This window comes from Quercus robur, chromosome 7 (assembly GCF_932294415.1).
Source record: "Quercus robur chromosome 7, dhQueRobu3.1, whole genome shotgun sequence".
In the NCBI taxonomy this organism is placed as follows: Eukaryota; Viridiplantae; Streptophyta; class Magnoliopsida; order Fagales; family Fagaceae; genus Quercus; species Quercus robur.
The window spans coordinates 1412798-1433454 of NC_065540.1; the positions used below are offsets into that span (position 1 = coordinate 1412798).

A 20657-nucleotide genomic window follows, 5' to 3' on the forward strand; every position below is an offset into this window, starting at 1 on the left:
GGAGTTGTCTCCAGGGGTAGCGGTAGAAGGGGCTAAGTGTGAGCAACTGGATAAAATTGTTATTGGCAATGACGAGGAGAAATTCTTCCAGTTCGAAGCTCAGTTGCCTCCTCGGGAGAAAGAAGAGCTGATAGGTTTTCTCAGAAAAAATATCGATGTTTTTGCATGGAGTGCTTACGAGACCCCCGGGATGGATCCGGACTTCATTTATCACCATTTAAATGTCAATCCATCTGTCTACCCCAAAAAACAACCACCTCAACGCTCATCCAAAGAACATTTTGATGTTGTCAAGGAAGAAGTGCTCAAACTTAAGCGAGCTGGGGCCATAAAGGAAGTGTTTTACCTCGAGTGATTGGCTAACACAGTGGTGGTGAAGAAGAAAAATGGAAAATAATGGGTATGTGTAGACTTCATAGACTTAAATAAGGCTTGCCTAAAGGATCATTTCCCCTTACCTTAGATAGATCAGCCGGTGGATGCGCAGGCCATCCTCAATGAGCTTCTTGGATGCTTTCCAGGGATACCATCAGATACCCTTGGCTCGGGGTGATTAGGAGAAGATTTTTTTCGTCACACCCACAGGGAATTATCATTACAAAGTGATACCCTTTAGGCTGAAGAATGCGAGGCCTACTTATCAGAGAATGATAACTAGGATGTTTGAACCACAACTGAGCAAGAACATTGAGGTCAATATAGACGATATGGTGGTAAAAAGTAAGGTGGAGTCCAAGCACATAAATGATCTCGGAGCTATTTTCGAAATACTAAGGAGACACAAATTACGCCTCAGTGCCGCTAAGTGTTCTCTTGGAGTGGGCTCGGGCAAGTTTCTAGGTCATATGGTTACCCACCGCGGAATTGAAGTCAACCCAAATCAGATTAGAGAAATCCACGACCTACAGCCTCCTAAGAATCCCAAAGATGTCCAAAAGTTGACAGGAATGACTGCCGCTTTGAATCAATTCATTTCTTGATCAGTGGACAAGTGTAAGGCTTTCTTCCAACTGTTGCATAAGTGAAAGGAATTCGAATGGACGGAGGAGTGTTCCTCTGCCTTCCAACAATTGAAGTAGTATCTTTCTCAGCCACTTATTATGTCCAAGCCCGAGAAGGATGAGGTTCTGTTTACTTACATTATTGTAGCCTCGCATGCAGTGAGTCTGGTACTGGTGCGAGATGAGAATAGGGTGCAGAGATTGGTTTATTATGTGAGCAAGTCTTTATATGAGGCAGAAATTCGCTACTTACCATTGGAGAGGGCTATCTTGGCAGTAGTGCACGCTACGCGAAAGCTCCCACACTACATCCAGGCTCACATTGTTATGGTTCTAACCCAATCCCCTCTCCGATCACTACTTCGAAAAGCTAATTACACAGGGAGGGTTGCAAAATGGGCAACGATCCTAGGAGCCTTCGATATCAAATACATGCCTCACATCGCTATAAAGGGGTAGGTCCCCACCGACTTAGTAGCTAAGTTCGCTGAACCTTCGCTTGAAGAAAGCGGTGAGAGGCCGAGCATGGATAGAAAATCAGTTGGGATGATCTCCTTGGGGAACCTCTACCTTGGAAGGTGTATGTTGATGGCACGGCAAACTAGAAGGAATCAGGAGTGGGGCTAGTTGTGGTATCTCCTGAAAGGATTATTATCGAGAAATCCTTAAGTCTGGGCTTCTCGGCCATAAATAATGAAACCGAGTACGAGGCTTTACTAGAAGGGATGGCTATGGTTCAAAAAAAGGAAGGAAGAGCAATGGAAATGTTTTCAGATTTGATGTTGGTTGTAGGCCAAGTAAAGGGGGAATTGGAGGCCAGGGATGTGAGAATGCAAGAATACTTGAACCAAGCTAGACACTTGCAATTAGGATTCAACTCTTTTTCCTTACACCAAATCCCTAGAAGTAGAAATACACATGTTGATTCCCTTGCCACTCTTGCAACCTCCTCGGCATAGAGTCTACCTCAGGTCATCCTGGTCGAGGACCCATGCAACCCCACCGAGATGGAGAGGAAGAAGGTCCAGGTTCATCAACTGAGGATGGAACCTAGTTGGATGGATCCTATTGTCTTATTCCTTAAAGATGACATCTTACCCGAGGAGAAGGGCAAGGCTAATAAGTTGTGAAGGAAGGCTCTGTAATTTTGGCTGTCCAAGGACCAAAAGTTGTACAAACGCTCTTTTTATAGGTCGTATCTGCTATGCATCCATCTTGAAGCAGTAGAACCACTCTTAGAAGAGTTGCACGAAGGAATTTGTGGAAGCCATACAGGAGGTATATCCTTGTCTCACAGGGCCTTTACGTAGGTATATTGGTGGCCCAATATGCAAGGGGAAGCACAAGAATACGTGAAGAACTGTGACCAGTGTCAAAGATTTGCTCCCAACATTCATCAACTAGGGGGTTTTCTTAATCCTCTATCTAGTCCTTGGCCTTTTGCTTAGTAGGACTTAGACATTGTGGGACTCTTCCCAGAGGCACCAGGAAACAAGAGATGGCTTCTGATCGGCACTGATTACTTCACCAAATGGGTTGAAGTTGAGCCACTGGAAAACATTAGGGAAGTGAATGCCAAGAGATTTGTGTGGAAGAACATTGTAACTCGGTTTGGGATTCCTCATACCCTCATCTTAGACAACGGACTTTAGTTTAATAGCAAGGCTTTCAGAAGGTACTGTGGTGAATTGGGTATCACTGATAGGTACTCCACCCCAGCTTACCTCTAGGGGAACGGGAAATTCGAGGTTATTAATAAGGTTATAGTGAACGAATTCAAGAAGAGGTTGGATAATGCAAAGGGCAAATGGGTGGATGAGCTTCCACATGTCCTCTGGACATATCAAACCACTCCTCGCAGGTCAACAGGGGAGACCCCCTTTTCAATGACCTATAGGGCCGAGGCTATGAATTCTTTGAAGATTGGATTCCTAACGCTGAGGACTAACTTATTCACTCCAAACAGCAATGACATACTACTAGAAAAGAGCCTGGACCTAGTTGAGGAACAGAGAGAAAACATCATGGTTCAATTAGTGTATTACTAGCAAAAACTCAAGCAAGTGTATGACTTTGGTGTGAAGTTAAGACCGTTGAACCCAGGAGACTTAGTTTTGAGGAAGGTGGTGGGCACTTCAAAAAACCCAGTATGGGGGAAGTTAGGGCCCAATTGGGAAAGGTCGTACCGTATCACCTCAGTAGCAGGTGTAGGAGCATACTTCCTAGAAGATTTAGACAAAAAAGTTGTGCCACGACCTTGGAATGTAAATAACCTGCTAATATACTATTATTAATGAAAGACAGTTTTGCCATGTTTTCATTTATGACATTATGTGTTGCGTCTATTGCTTGTTTGAATATTAAACAAAACCTTGGTTATGCCTAACTCCTCGGACCACATACCTTAGGTAAACTAATATTCTTGGTTATTTTTCTAAGTGTTAAATAGAATTTTTGCTATGCTTGGCTCCTCAGACCACATGTCTTGGGTAAATTAACACTCTCCATTATTTTTCTAAGTATTAAACAGAACATTGGTCATGCCTGACTCCTCAGACCACATGCTTTGGGTAAATTAACACTCTCAATAATTTTTTTAAATGTTAAACAGAACTTTGGCCATGCCTGGCTCCTCAGACCACATGCCTTGGGTAAATTAACACTCTCCAGTATTTCCCTAAGTATTAAACAAGAACCTTGGTTGTGCTTGGCTCCTCAAATCACATGTCCTGAGTAAAGTGATACTTCTCATTATTTATCTAAGTGTTATATTTCTCTTTAAAAACTTAGACCCCCCTTGTTGATTGCATAGTTTTTGGTACCAGCATATAGCCATTTTTCTCATTGTTTAATTCATTTGAATTAGTAACAATTCATTACTGTTAGCTTTTGTTAAAGTTTGGGTATTCACCCTTAAAAACATTATCAATCTCAAGTCTCATCAAAGGGCAAAATGATAACTACACCAATCGTAGATAAATATTGCAAAGAAAATAAAGATTCATAAAGCAAAAATTGATATCTTTTCATTAAACAAAAGAAACGGGGTACATTAAAAATAGTGGCAAACTACTAACAAAAAAAAAAAAGTACAAAAGAAGAGAAAAGTAAAGGAAAAAGATCCTAAAACTACGCCTTGGCTCGGAGAGGGTCATCTTTGGGATCAGTTGGCTTGGACTTGGACTCAGCATCCTTGGCCTCAAAGACGACATCCTTGATCGTGAGAGTAGCCTCTGTACCCTTGGCCTTTGGCAGGGGCTTGACCTCCTTACCTTTGCCCTTGTCCTTGGGTCAAGGACCATCCTAGCCAGCCCCCTTGCTATTGGCCGCTTCAGCCTCTTGGCCTTAGTCACTAGCCTTGCTAGACCTTTTGAAGACTTCAGAAGGAGGAAGAGAGGCCTAGGTGGTGGAGGGTTGCTCAGAGGGGGGTAGGACAGGAGCAGCGGGAGGAGGGAGCATGATTGGAAATTCATGGATGTCCTTGGGGAAGAAGACGTTCTCAGCATTCCTTCACTTGGAGGCAGCAGGGACTCCCACCCGGTTGAGCGCCTCTACCAATACTTCCCTACAGTAGTCCCTGCAAACCTCTGCCAGCCGAATCTCAGTTTCTTGCACCCCACGGTCGTAGGATGCCTACTCCAAGGCCTCTGTAGCTTCCTTGGCCTTCTGAAGCTCTACCTTTAGCTCCAGGACCTGCGGTTTCCTTGTGGCCAGCTCTATTTCGGTGTGATAAAGTCTTTTGCATTGATCCTCAGTTTGGTCCTGAGCATTTTTCAGACCAGCCTCAATGCTTTTCCGTGCCCTCTCCTCCGCAATCAGCATAATGACGAGCTCTTGGTTTTCCTGTGTGGCGTCTCCCAAGGCCTTATTGGCCTCAGCACGGAGGTTGGCCTCAACCCTAGCCTCATTCCTGACATCCTTGACCCATTCCTCGGCCACGAAAACCTCCTGGATAGCTTGCATATAAACAATGGAGGAGTACAATAAAAAATAAAATTAAAAAAAAGGAAGAAAAGAAAGGAAAACACTCTTATTGAAGCATGTTGAGGAACTTACTAGGGCTAGATCCTTCTTTAGGGACAGGAAGAGGTCTGGTTGCCTCATGCACTTCAAAACATCCATGTTTTTAGGCGGCAAGAGGGGACGCTCCAGAGCCTTGGCCACGTAAGAGGCATGGCCTCTCTAGAACTCTTTGATAAAGGAGCTCCAGGGTACCGTCACGCTGTCCAACTCCAATCGAGGATTCCAAGTTGGATGGCGCTCGTCGGCCGAGTGCTCGGCCTCCTTACTCTAAACCGAGAAGACCTGCCTTTTGTCTTTGGTCATTTTTTGTTATTTAGGCTCCTTTCGGGGGACCACCTCTCCCTCCTCGGCTATCTCCTTCTCCTTCCTCTTCTTTTTCAAGTTGGGGATAGAGAGTAGGCCAACTATAGGAGGAGGAAAGGGGGGGGGGGGGAGAGCAAGCAAAGGTTGGGACCCTAAGATGCCCTTATTCCTCCCCGTGAGGAGCTCCTTTAGGCCTCTCCTCTATTTCAAGGCCATCTCTTCTTCCTTCTTGAAACTGTCGTCCACCCGGGCAACTATAAGTTTAGGAAAACAAGCGACAGAGGACCTATCAGGCTCACCCTCTGAGTCTAATATCTGAACCACGGGCTCTTCTTGCTTCTCTCCTTCTCCTTCAAGACGAAATTAGTCTATCTCAGTATCAAATGACAGGCACGAGGAGGCTGTCTCTTCCCTTGGAGCCGCTACCTCACGAGGAGAATGGTGAAGGGGCAGCTTAACTAGAAGGAGATCTTCTCGGGCTAGAAAATTGGTCACTCAAACGTCTATCTAGGCTAGCCAAGGATCCCATGTTATTATCGAGTGGCCTACGTCTTGGAAATTATCTAACAGGGGCTTAAAATCAAGGATGAGGTGAATACCTCGCATTTGCCTGTCTTCACTCACGAATACTTCAGATTCAGCACCTTGTTGAGACCTGTGACATTAACGAGGCTAAGTTTGGGAGTTACGTGTCTTTTATTTGCAAAAACATCCAAGAAGCAAAACCATGGTCAGGAGTGAACAAAATACTAAAGAAAGAAGAAAACGGTGAAATTACAAAGCTAATGCCCATGTTTAAGAAAAAAATGGGAAAGACCTAAACCTAAGGTACCCCATCTAGCTCTCCCTCTTAAATTGAGTAGTGAAGACCGTTGTGTCATTCCCCCAAGACTATTAAAAAGTCATCCTTCATGCCCTTATTGGATTTAGGGAGGCACGAGATAAGCCTGATGACAGAGGATCTGGACTTAAGATAATACCCTAAGTATGCGAGCTGGTGGCACTCGTACATCCAAATGACGTTGTGCTAGGTGAGGTTTAGCCCCATGTGCTAGTTAAGAGTGTTTACACTACCCAGAATCCTAAAAAGGTTGGCGCACACTGGTAGGGGCATAGCCTAAGGGCGATTAAGTAATCTCTGGTTACCCTACCCATGGGAAGCGTCATTCCTCCTTCTATGAAACGATCATAGGAATGACAACCTCCCCTTCATTCCTATGGGTGAGCAACTGGTCCGAGGCACAGTACCTTAGGGAAACTCCCTGGGGAATGTGATACTTAGCCCTAAATCCCTCCATACCGGTGGGAGAGTCTACAAGGTGAGTGAACCTACCCATCTAAGCAAACTAAGGTGAAGTGAAAGAAGTTTTCAAGGAAAGAAAACAAAGAACAGAAGGCCGAGGAGAAAAGATCCTAAAAGAGAAAAAAAACTTACGAGAATGAACACGAGGGTTGATTCCTGAACTTCTTAAAGTTGTAAAGGATTTTTTGAAGAACCTGGAAGACTTAGAAAATTAGAAAGTCCTGAAGGTTTGCGAGTTTGTAAGTCTGAAGAGCTTGAAGATTTGTAAAGTGGAGAAAATAATCCCTTAAGGCGCCTCATATAGTAGGCAAAATTGTCCCACCCAAATTTTGAGGAGAATCACCAGTCGTAGGATCTCCATCTCACTGTAGAATGCGGGAACAAAGCATCGCCTGGAGCATTTAATGGGACATTGCAAACTCCGAAGCGCCAGAATGGTTGCGGGACACGCGAAGTGATGCTTTCACGTGTGTAAATGAAAGAAACTTGCGGAGTTAATACTCCAAAAGTCAAAACCCCATTTTTCTCCTCAATCGAAAAAAAAAATTAAAAAATCGAAGTTTTGTGGTGCTATTGTGGGGTACAAGAATTTAAATAAGGCACTTGTGCCATATGTCATATCCATGGCCGAGAAGTCCATTGCCTAGCCGAGGAGGCCACACGCTCGGACAGTAAGGCCACATTAGTGACACATTGCCAGAAGAGGTCCTACTGTTGAGAGAAAGCTTTGGAATGGGGTCAGCCTTGACATGACTAAATGGGTGGTGGCTACCCCCACATTTAATGCATCCCACCAACCCCCCTGATTGCATTTATGTGGAGAAGACCTCTAAACAGTGCTACTTTGGCCGCCACAACTTACAGGGGGCTTGGGAAGGTGTCTGATGGGACAAGCACTCAAGTGGTGTACTGGACAATCAACAAATGAAAGGCTAAGATCACCTAAAGGGAGTTATATAATGTGAGAGACCCTCCAAAGGCAAGGGGAGACAAAAATCTGTAGTAAAAACACTGTAGTATTAAAAAAGTGACTGTAATCAAAGCTAAGAGAAATATATTCAAGAACTACTCTCCTCGGACATTGCCGAGGAAGAATTTCTGTGTGTCACGTTTTTCTATTTATTGCTTTTCCTTCTTCTCTTACCATCTTTAGCCCATTAAGGGTGTTGTCCACTTCATTGGAAGCCTAGCTTTTTAGCCCACTCTTTACAAATTTATTGTACTAGGCTCTTTAGGCCTTAGTCCATTCATTTTTTGGACTTAAAAGCTAAAGCCCGCCCCTACAATAGGTTTATATCGTATTAGCAATATAAATTTTATATTATAGACTAAATAAATGTTTATAATATTGTACACATTTGTTTAGTGTACAATGTAAATTAAGAATTTTTCTTTCTTTTTATTTGAGGATGAGTCTAATCACTGAATGCCCTACAATAACAATCATAATTCATATATATATATATATATATATATATATATATATATATATATTTATTTATTTATTTATTTATTTATTTATATTGTACTAGCAATGTAAATTTTAAAGACTACATAATTATGTATAATGCTACACACATTTGTTTAATCTACAATATAAATTAAGAATTTCCCTTTTATTTTATTTGAGAATGAGATTCGAATCACCAAATACCTCAACCATTATGCCCTACAGTATCAAGGCAATGCCCACAGCCATAATTGGATGCCTGACTTTTACGTCCATGGATAATTTCAATATAGCCACCATATCAGTTTTTAATAATTTTTTAGTTAATCACTACCAATTTCTGGGACTTCACTCTCTAGTGGGCAACATTTTTTTTTTTTTAATTTCACAACAATTTCATCGTTTATCATGTAAAATAGTAGATTGGTTAGTACTGTCAGTTTCTTCTTAGGGTAATTTGACACTATATTATGCTTTGCACCACAGGTTTTCTTTTTCTTTTCTTTTTTTTTTTTTTTTTCTGTTTTTTTACCCTCAAAGAGATCATGTTTTATCCATCCACAATAATTAATCTCATGAGTGCCTATTGCATCCCACTCAGAAGATCAATGCCCATATAAATGACAAACTATCGTGTTATGTATATCCTATATCTAATGGTCCACCAACTATGTGTCGTCATGATTCCATTTCTCCCCGGCCCATGTAAATTCATATCCAGTTAATGCCTCCTCCAATCCTCTATAAAACCCTAGACATCTCACACTTGTCTTTCACCAAAATTGTTGACAAGAGCCCCCCTTCAACAAGTATCTAATTGTTTCATTTAGCAACCATGCATTCAAACTCAACCACCATTAAAACTTCTTCGGACGGAGTTTGGCAAGGTGATGGTCCTTTAAACTATGCCTTCCCATTGTTAATAGTCCAAACCACCTTAGTCCTCTTTGTCAGTCGCTTCCTTGCCTTTCTCCTCAAACCTCTCCGCCAACCTAAAGTCATTGCCGAAATCATAGTACGTTTTTAAATAAAGATTTCTTTTTTCCATTTCATGCATGTAACAATTTTTCAAGAATTCTTCTATAGATACAAATTTTGCCATACATTTTGACACAGCTTGCATATTGCATTACATCAATTACACATGAAAGCTACTATTGGTACTTGTGAAAATTATAATTTCATCATTTGTACTTGATATGTACACAAGTGTGCAAAAATGTGCGTCTATAGACTCTTTTAATTTTACAGAGTTCATTTCTAATGAGTTTGCTATTGGTTTCAGGGGGGAATTTTGCTTGGTCCCTCCGCACTAGGACGCAACAAGCAATTCGTCCACCTAGTTTTCCCTTCATGGAGCACTCCAATACTGGAATCCGTAGCAAGTATTGGCCTCCTCTTCTTTCTCTTCCTTGTGGGTCTTGAACTCGATTTAAGCTCCATTCGCCGCAGTGGCAAGCGAGCTTTCACAATAGCACTTGCCGGAATTTCCCTCCCATTCCTCTTCGGAGCTGGAATCACATTCCTCCTCCGCAAAGCCATCCACGGCGAAGACATAGTCGGTTACGGCCAACTCCTTATGTTCATCGGTGTAGCTCTTTCCATCACAGCCTTCCCAGTCCTAGCCCGCATATTGGCAGAACTCAAACTCTTAACAACTCAAGTAGGCGAAACTGCCATGGCTGCTGCAGCCTTCAACGATGTAGCTGCATGGATTTTACTTGCCCCAACGGTGGCAATATCTGGAAGTGGAGGACACAAGAGTCCCTTTGTATTCATTTGGATTCTCATCTCCATTTTTGCCTTTGTTGCTTTCATGTTGTTTCTAATCCGACCAATCATGAACTGGGTCGCGAGAAAGTGTTCCTCGGAGCATGATTTTGTTAACGAGGCCTATATATGTTTGACCTTAGTTGGGGTAATGGTATCTGGGTTTATGACTGACCTTATTGGTATACATGCAATTTTTGGTGCATTTGTTTTTGGATTAACGATTCCAAAAGGTGGTGATTTTGCTAGGAGTGTGACAAAGAGGATTGAGGATTTTGTGTCGGGTTTGCTTCTTCCACTTTACTTTGCTTCCAGTGGGTTGAAGACAGATGTGGCTAAAATATATGGGGCTGAGGCTTGGGGGCTTTTGGTGCTTGTGATATCCACAGCTTGTGCGGGAAAGATTTTAGGAACATTTCTGGTGGCCATGCTCTGCATGATTCCTGTGAGGGATTCCTTGGCGCTAGGTGTGCTCATGAATACTAAGGGCTTGGTGGAGCTTATTGTTCTCAACATTGGCAAGGAGAAAAAGGTTAGCTAAGTATATATCTATATTGAGTCATACTTATTACACATTAATGCATACACCTTTACACATACACTATAAAGCAATTAAAGTCATGTCATGATTTTAATTGTTTTTTTCGGTGTAAAGGACAAATTTTTGCTTTTATAAATATATATATATATATATATATATATATATATATATATATATATATATATATATATATATATATTCACATATCTTATATTCTTATATAAACATATAGGGTACAACTAATCCTATATAAACATATAAGTTACAACAACTAATTAGTGCCTAAAGTCTGCACATAATCCTATGTCGCACAACTTAATTAAGAATCATGTGTAAATTAATGAAAAATTAAATTTAATTAAAATTAAATAGAAAATAAAAGTAAAGTAATCTTTTACTCTATTTTTTTTATAAATAAAATAACCTTTTACTTTAAGTTATATAATGAATGCGTATTGTGTAAAAATAAGTTTTTATATAAAACAAAAATCATATATAAGTTCAAAATTAATTGAATGGAATATGGTAGATAACTATGCAACTAATATAAAAATGAGCTGCCTAAAAAAATATAAAGGGAGTTTGCATAATTAAAGCGCATATTTAAATGAAAAACCTTCAATATATTCAATAATTAAAAAAAATTATTGAAAGCATATTTAAATAGTAACCTCAATGTAATAGTTAAGAATTATGAACATTCCAAATTGTAAAAAAATTAAAAAATAAAAGTAGATAAACTTACATAAGAATTGAATTTTTGTTTTTGAAAGTGAGGGAGGAAGCACCGAATTTCACCCTATCAAAACCAAATGTGTAAATATAAACTTCAAGAAATTTTTTTGAGAAAAACTCAATACTAAGAAGGAGAAAAAAAAGGGACCGAAAAAAAAATGAATAATAATAAAATAAAAAAAAGTGGGAATTCATTTTTTGAATAAAAGAGGGACTGAATTTGAGAGGGGAAAAAAAAGGAATAACCCTAAAAAATGATAGATACTTGGATTCAAAATATTAATATAAAAAATTATGAATCTGGCCTTATTATTTATTGTCATGCCAATTGGGTCTCAACTACAAATTTTACTCCTAACTTGAAATGATCAAAGAAGTAAAATTCACCAAAAAATTGAGGAAAAAAAGACATGCGATAACATACTCAATAAAGAAAATATAAAAACAACCTTGCATTTTATGCTCCACATGTTTGGTTACCCTTTATGAATCTGCAAAATTAAATATTTATGAATCTCAATAAATCAATAATAGCAGAGGCGAGTAAGTCTTAGAGAAAATCTAAGATTTGAAACTTTTGGTGTGTATGTATATGTAATGAAACTTTTGGTTTTAGTTAGAATTAGTTGAATTATATTTCTATATCTTTTAAACTAAGCGGAGTTTATTTTCAAGAAAATTTTATTTAAAAATAATCTTGGGTTTATCCAAAAAAAAGTTCTATGGGGATAATTTTTTCAAGATAATTAAAATAAATAAAAAAAGTTCTCTAGGGTTTATATATCCATAAAATCTCTTAGCCGTGTGAATATATCTCCTGCCATTAAAAAAAATAAAATCAATTCCAATTAAACTCTTTGTCTTAAACTCAAATTCTTAAAAATTAAACTTCCCACCATGTCGAAGTAAAAGAAATGTTGATGTCAACATTAAGCTTTTGTGTCTATCCAAAAATAAATGGAGGAAAAGTTGATGAGAAAAATTAAATTTTTGTGTCTATCCAAAGATTGGTAGATGAAAAGTTGATAAGAATAATATATTTGTAATAAAATTAAAATTCTAATTAACTTAAAAATTATAAGAGGAGAAGATAAACACGGAAAAATTATATCTAAAAAAATTTCTGCAATTTGGTGCAACCACTTGACACAACCACAACTTATAAGCTCAACTTTTATTATATAGTATATGATATAAGTTACAACAACTAATTAGTGCCTAAAGTCTGCACATAATCCTATATTTTTCAATTCAATGACCTAGTTTAACATAATATTTGCATTATATTTGAAAGTTTGAACTCTCACTCCCAACTCCAAGGAGATATATATATATATATATATATATATATATATATATATATATATATATATATATTATTAGGTGAAACTTTCAAATGTAAGTGTAGGATAAAGACCTAACAATGGTCTTTGCATATTACTTTCAGAATTCATTATTAGTTCTTGAACAAGTTCATTCATGGGAGAGTCTTTCTTATAAGACAAATTATCAATATCAATTTCAAACTTTGAAGCAAATTTGAATTGTTATCAGTCCCCTTCCCCCTTTTATATATATATAAAAGGAAAAATGAGGAAAAACTGAGAGGCGGTTTTCTTGCCTATCAATATTTTCATACATATGCAAAATTTAATAATATAAACGAGAAATACAATTTATATTATTAAATTTTGCATAGGAAGATATACAAAGTGTTCAACTCCATTTTTAAGTATTGAATAAAGAGAAATGTTAACAAGCACTTTGCGGTGCTTGTTAATATTTCTCATTATGGGTCTCACTTAAAAAAATAAAAAATTGTCAAAAAAACTATCAAAAAAGATAATAAAAAAAAAAACTGCCAAAAAAATGGTTGTGCCTGTTAACACAATCCTTGAATAAATATATGCAAATCTAACAATTGTCCCTTGATTATAAGAGTTGAAGATGTACCTTATATATTCACAAATTTTTTTTTTCTATAGTGTAATTAACTTTACAATAATTAACATAAAGATCAGATTCTCATACATGCAAAAATATCTATAAACAAGGGACCATTTATAAAGTCCAAAAAAATATATACCTCAACCTTTTATTTTTATTTTTGGATGAGTTATTTTTTACCGGAAAAAAGAAGAGAAAGATGAGAATAACTCAACCAATATTCCCTGAGGTAATGTCCATGACTATATTTTTTTTTTTTTTTCTTTTTTTGGGCTAAATGAAAAAGGAAGTCCTTGGAATAAACTTATCACCCTCACACCACTTGATGACAATGAATAAATATCTCGTGTATCATCAAACCACACCCCTACGATAGTGCCCACGACCGTAATTGGATGGCTGACTTTTACGTCCTTGTATAATTTCATACCCACCATATCAGTTTTTAACAATTTATTAGCTAATCACACTACCAATTGTTACCGCAACTTGACTCTCTATAGTAGGCAACTTGTTTTTTATGTCACCTCAATTTCATTTTTTATAGTCAATGGAGAATCACGGAATGATGATTGTTCCGAAAGTCTAATAAAAAATAAATACTTTCTAAAAAAAATAAAAAATAAATAAGTATTTTGGGTCACGGTCAGTTTCTTTTAGGGTAATTTGACACTGTCACGGTCAGTTTCTTTTAGGGTAATTTGACACTATACTAGTATACTGGTCTTTGAATGTTATGCATATTATGCTTTGACACTATGCTAATACTCTAACCCATCCAGAATGATGAATCTCATGAATTTTTTAAGACTCATCGTATGTGCTTTCTCAGTGGTGGGCCTTGCCATTATCCCATAAAAAAGGCCTCTTATTTGTCGAGATTTCCTCCATTTTTATTTTTATATTCATATGTTGTCACTTCCTCTTCCCTCCAAGATGGATAGTATCCTCCCCAGTCCCCACTTCCCAAAAGATTTCCTGCATATTCATATTATGATGTCTTTTCTATTCTCTCCAAGAAAGATAGCATTATCTCCTCTTAAAAAATTTGGGAGTTTTTATCGTCTTTTGCTCCCAAAAAAAAAAAAAAAAAATATATATATATATATATATATATATTACTAAGAGAATTCCAGTTGTTTCTCTATATTTTTGTACTGTTTAGACAGTGTGACATTTATTTTTTACTTACTTACTTTTTAAATACATCTTCCAACAAATTTTCTATCATTTCTTTATTTCATATAAATATTATTTCTTCATTCATTATTTATTCATTTTTTAACACATATTCTCATACCTCCGTCCCCACTCCTTTTTTTGCTAATTTTTTTATTTAGATTTATTCTTTTGCTAATGTACAGTAACCCATCAGATTTAATGAGCTATTGGTCATGAGCCAATAAAAAAATATTATGATTTAGAGAATCCATTGGAGACCATTTTTTGGATCTCATTCTCTATTACAGAGATTATTTTGCTTTTACCTAAACTATTGGAGATGCTTTAATAATCCCCCAATTCAATTAATATACTCTCCGTGCTTCAGTATCATGTTTTATAATTAACAATTTTTTTTTTCTATTTTCTGTATAACTTTGCCATATAAATGTAAATTTTTTCCGTAAGCGTAGAAGTATAGAACATGTTTATCAGAAAGAAGTATATAGCAAGTTGAAAATTTAAATTCTGTTTTTCATATCCCTTAGCTTTTGTCCCAAGTGGCAAATATCTCTGCTAAAATGGTTTGATTATACGAAGAAGACTGGTGACTACTATAACAAATAGGTAGGTTCAACTTAAACCGACACCACAACACCAGATGGATAGGCAGAAATGGATGCCTATATGTAATAACTAATCGCTAACTCGTGCAATGCACGGAAAAACTATTAACTCTGAAAAAAATAATAATAAAAATAATAATAAAAAATCCAACAATGGGTAAATAGACATTTTGCTAGTTAGTATTTTTTAAAATATATATATATATATATATATATATATATAAATTCTATACTTTTTCATAGTTTAGAAGTGTTGTCTAACATTAAACGTTATTGATTTGCAAGTGCATAGTCACCGAAACCTACAAAATAATTTATAGTTCTTAAATTAATAAAGCAAAACTCTCAATAGTTATATACACACACTCTCACAACTAATATAAACTACAAATATATAAACAAAGACCATGATATGAGGAAAACACCCCAAGTTTCAAATTTGAGTAGCTATATAACTTTCTCATAGTAATAACAATATAAATAATTCAAAACATGGAACAATATCAAAATTATAATACCTAATTCCATTATCTTTTATGTTGAATCCAAAAAAATAATTAATTGAAATTAATCCAAACAAATAATTAATCAACCAAAAATCATAACTTTTAATAAGAAAACCAAAAACCACATGAACCTAAATAAAATGCATTTAAGGTGAAAAATTAAGATTAACTTACTGGGACGCAAATACTAAAAATCTCAAGACGTAAAATTTCAAAATTTATAGAATCCCTAAATTCTATTTCAAAACCAAACCAAATTCAAAAAAAATTTATATATAACATATCAAATAAAAATTTATCATTCCCTAAGTTGGAAGACATAAGTTGCATCTTTAATTTTTCTCCAAAAAAATAGAGATGTTTTATTTGCCATGTATAATATAAAAAAATAATTAATAGAAATCTCAACCCAAAAACCACACGATTTTCAACGTGAGTCTTTTTTTTTTTTTTTTTTTTCAACGTTAGCCCTTTTTTTTTGTCCTATCATATTTTTTGTTTTTATATAGATTATCAATGTTTGAGTTTGAGTCTAAGTTGGACTTGTTAGAAAGATAGAGTTTTACACATTGTTAAGTTTTGATTAAATAAAAATAATTTTATTTAAAAAAAAAAAAGATAATGATGAGTTTGAGTTTTTAAGTTGGATTTATTAGAAAAATAGAGTTTCACTCCTTGTTAAGTTTGAATTAAAAAATAATAATTTTATTTATATAAAATAATTATTTTATTTTATTTTTTTGAAGAGAGAATAATTATTTTATTTAAATATTGTGTTGATGTGAAAAAATGTGAGAGTTTCAAATGTTTTTTTTTTATATATATATAAGAGCATTATGCCCGTGCGATGTACGACTTAATCAAAATTCATATTAAATAGTTTTTTTTTGTTAATTTATTTAAAATTAGATAATAAAAATAAATAAATATTTTACTTTTAATTTATATAATAAATTCATATTGTGTGAAACTAAGGTATTATTAAATGTGTGTGTGTGTGTGTGTATAAGTAATAACTTATTAAAAGAGTGCAATAAATATGTTTGTTTTCAGAATGCATAAGATGATTTATTCTTTTTTTTCATATATTATTTTTTGTCAATATCATAAAACAAAATTTGTATGCTTTTCTTCAAACTTTCTTGGATTTGAATTTGTTATTTATTTTTTTGCCAAATTTTTCATTATGTAAAATATATTCTTCTGGGTTACTTTATCCCCTTTTTTTTTTTTTGACGTTATATAAATTAGATTTTTTTAAATTAAGTTTACATTAATGTTAATACATATTAGCTATTATTTGATACTTTATCCACCAAAAAAAAAAATACAACAATTAATGCTTAATTAGGCTAAAAGTAAAATTGTTACTTTATAAAAAAAATGATACAATAGTTATTATTACTTTATCCAAATAAATCGATAAGAACAAATAGAATTAGAGTCTTATTTAAACTTAAACTTTTTTGTTAAATGAATTAGATGAAGAATTTGAATTGTAATCAAATTAAAATTAAATAAGAATTAGATGGATTAGATGAAGAATTTGGATTGTAATCGAATTAAAATTTTTATTAACTTAGAAATTATAGGAGAAGCAAAATTATATATATATTTTTTAAATCTAAAAAAATTTCGACAATTAAAGATGCATTAGAACGTGTAATGTAGTAATTAAAAAAAAAAATTTGTTGTTGTTTTTATAATACACTACACATAAAAAAATAAGGATTAGATGAAGAATTTGAATTGTAATCAAATTAAGATTAAATAAGGATTAGATGGATTATATGAAGAATTTGGATTGTAATTAAATTAAGATTTTTATCAACTTAGAGATTATAGAAGAAGAAAAATTATATATAAATATATATATATATATATTAATTTAAATTTGTTTTTAAAATTTTGCAATTTGATGAAGCCACTAGACGCAACCACGGCGTCTAAACCCAATTTTTATTATATAGTATTGTAGGCACACGATTTGCGTTAAACCGCAGTTGAGTTGGGTTCGCACGTAAATGGGCCCATACAATATCATTTGTAGAGAGTGGGATCGAAGGGCTAAGTCATGTTTCCCCGGCTGTGGTTTTGTTAAGATATTTATGCATGGTTCCAATATATTTGCCTCTGAAGCCCTTTCTCCTTTTAGTGGGACTGGAGGAGCCTTTTCTTTAGGTTACATATTTTCCTTTTATATTAGCATGCATTCAATTTCCTTCGTCCACGTGTAGGGTCGAACTTTCCAAGACTGATACTTGTCCCATCAGTTTCAGACCCGAGTTGTTGGGAATAGTTGAGTGGGCTAAAGAAACACGACTCTGTGAGAGGCAAAGCTCTGTCTAGGGCAGGTAGTATGGGCAGCCTTTCCTAGATATTTTAGATTTCTTACAAGATTATCCCTATGCCGCTTTTGCCCATTTCCTTAGTGTAGCTCTAGGCCATCCGAGGGCTGTACCCTCCTCGGCGGCTTCTCTGGCCCATTGGTGCTTTGCGTTATTGGGCTTGGACTACTATCTTCTTCGGCTTGGACCTTAAGTCTTCCTGTGAACAGGTGGATCTGGCCCAATTGTTGTCGGGCCCCACAAGTATATTATATGATTTAATATGATATGATATATATATAGATAATAATTTTTATTAAAAAAAATTGGTCTATTATCATTAGAATTTATAATTTTTTTTAACCCAAAAAAAAAAAAAAAAAAAATCTATCTATCAAGAACTATTCAAGTACAAAACCTTATCAATTGATGATTGCAGGGTTCATAAGCAACCAACCAATCAAAAAACCTTTTTTTCTTCTTATAATGTTTTTCAATGTTTTTATCTTTTGCCAATAACATACTTTTGGTGTGTTAAATCTTATAATTGCTCCACAGGTTCTAAATGACGAGATTTTTGCTATATTAGTCCTCATGGCACTATTTACCACATTCGTGACAACTCCAACAGTCTTGGCAATATACAAACCCTTGCGTGGAATTTATTCTCAAACTAATCGCCGACTCCAGCGACAATTGCCTCTCACAGAGAACTCACAAGATGAGCTTCGAGTCCTTGCTTGTGTCCATGGACCTGAGAATGTTCCCTCACTCATCAATCTCGTGGAGTCAATTCGTAACCCAAAAAGATCCCCACTCAAACTCTATGTCATGCACCTTGTTGAACTGACTGATCGCTCATCCTCCATCATGATGGTTCAGCGTGCTAGAAGGAATGGTTTTCCCTTCATAAGCCGCTTCTGCAGAGGTGCAAGTGCAACACCAGACCAAATTACTGCCGCCTTTGAGGCCTACGGCCAAGTCAACTGCGTCAATATCCGTCACTCAATAGCCATCTCGGCATTGTCCACGATGCAAGAGGACATTTGCCACATAGCACAGGAGAAAAGGGTGGCGATGATCGTATTGCCTTTCCACAAACATTGGAGAGGAGAGGGTGAAGAGGCTATGGAGAACGTAAACAATGGCTGGAGAATGGTCAATCAGAGTGTGCTAAAGAGGGCACCATGCTCAGTGGCAGTGTTTGTGGACCGTGGATTCGGTGGTGGGTTAAAGCAGGAGGCTGAACACAGTTCCCCAACACTGAGAAGAGTTTGCATTTTGTTCTTTGGCGGATCTGACGATCGCGAGGCTCTAGAGTTGGGAGGAAGGATGACAGAACATCCAGCAGTTAGTCTAACCATTCTGAGGTTTCTGGAAAAAGCTAAGGATGAGAGTATGAAGCAGAGTCATAGCAGCTCAACTGTTCCAATAAACGATGAGAGAGAGAAGGTGACCTTTTGTTCCTTGTGATATCTTAATTTTAAAGTTTTCTTAACTTTATTGAGGGCTCCAGTGTAGCAAACTTAAAGTTCTTTTTTTTTTCCAATGCTTGGACCAGGAGATAGATGAGACTACAATGGCCATATGGAGGTGTAATCAATCAGTCAAGTACGAAGAAAAGGTTGTGGACAACATCACAGAAGAGGTGTTAAAATTAGGCCAGAGTAGGGAGTATGAGTTGGTTATTGTGGGAAAGGGACAATTCTCATCAAGGATGGGGGCAGAGTTGCCAGCGAATCAGATCGAGCATGCTGAGTTGGGGCTCATTGGAAACATTTTAGCTTCATCGGACTGTGGCATAGTGCCCTCAGTCCTGGTCATACAACAGGATAAACAATATGCAGATGAGACTGCTACTTCAAGGATGGTCCAGGACAAGCATGTAACAACAATTGATGCTTCAATCACTAATAATGAACCGTCTGTGTGATCAAAAAGAATACGGACGCTCTAAATGTGGTTCTTGTAAAAAATAAAATAAAATAAAATAAAAAATAAAAAATAAAAAATATGCTCATGGTTCTGTGTGATTTGAAAGAATAAGGACACCTGAGTGAAGTTCTTTGTAAATAAATTCCAAGCCTACGTGAACTGATTAAGACTCCAAATGGAAGGGAAAATGCAGGAATTGGAGACTGGCACATTTGGGGGCAAGAATTGAGAAAGCGAACTTGATGGAAGGAGCACCAAAGTCAAAAGAGCTTCTTCTTTTTTTTTCTTTTTTTTTTTTTTTGGAAGCATGCGCGGATGGTAAATGCATGCTTAGCTGAAACTGTTGACTAGTTTTTCAAAGCAAGCTTGATGTGTCGCAATCTTGCAGCTTGATGTGCAGCAACTGGCCCTATTGATGAAATCCCTGTACCCGATAAAACTAGGACTCTTGTAATGGTGAAAGACTGTATTTTGAATAAGAATTTTATGAGTTGGTAATGAGCCCCTCTTTGTTTGGTGATGATGCCAAGCACCCTAAGGCAGTGTGATGCCTAAGGTTTCTAGGCAAATTCTAGGTGGTGAAGCTTAGAATTTGTTCTGTTTACGTTTTTGTTACTCTTTTATCTATATTCTCCTACACGTCCTGCATCAGAACCTAAGTTGACATGGCAACAAGTTTACACAGTCTAAAAACTATTGGCCAACATAGTTGATGAGAACATTTTAAAGGATGTAATAGTTAATCCCCACATTTCTATGCTACAATTTGTGCCATTCGCACACCAAGACTGCCTAAAGCCACATATTCATTTTTTCACCCATGTCCCACAGCAGACAATTGAGATGTGCCTCTACGCCACCCCCTTTAGAGAGCTGCAGGACCAAAACCTTAACTCCCTGAATGGCTCAGTGTTCATTTTTAGCTTAAGCTCTTTGGTGACAAAATTTAGGGCATGAGCATTTTTAACCTGACCTTTTTCTGTTGGCCTCTCATACGGCTTTAATTTGTTTCTTGGCAATTATCTTTAA

The 20657-nt window shown here is 36.3% G+C and overlaps 1 protein-coding gene across 1 annotated transcript; it reads left to right on the forward strand.

The window, feature by feature from the left end:
* Positions 1 to 8862: 8862 nt before the first annotated feature.
* Positions 8863 to 20125, forward strand: LOC126691638 (cation/H(+) antiporter 20-like). The gene is made up of 4 exons (XM_050386682.1): positions 8863 to 9095; positions 9366 to 10382; positions 18252 to 19145; positions 19255 to 20125. The coding sequence occupies exons 1-4, from the start codon at positions 8916 to 8918 to the stop codon at positions 19624 to 19626; spliced, it is 2463 nt and encodes an 820-aa protein (XP_050242639.1). The 5' UTR covers positions 8863 to 8915; the 3' UTR covers positions 19627 to 20125.
* The last annotated feature ends 532 nt before the right edge of the window (positions 20126 to 20657 follow it).

Coding starts and splice junctions, on each gene's coding strand:
- LOC126691638 (XM_050386682.1), top strand. CDS start 8,916: ATGCATTCAAACTCAACCACCATTAAAACTTCTTCGGACGGAGTTTGG. Junction 9,096..9,365: donor AAGTCATTGCCGAAATCATA/GTACGTTTTTAA, acceptor TATTGGTTTCAG/GGGGGAATTTTGCTTGGTCC. Junction 19,146..19,254: donor TAAACGATGAGAGAGAGAAG/GTGACCTTTTGT, acceptor TGCTTGGACCAG/GAGATAGATGAGACTACAAT.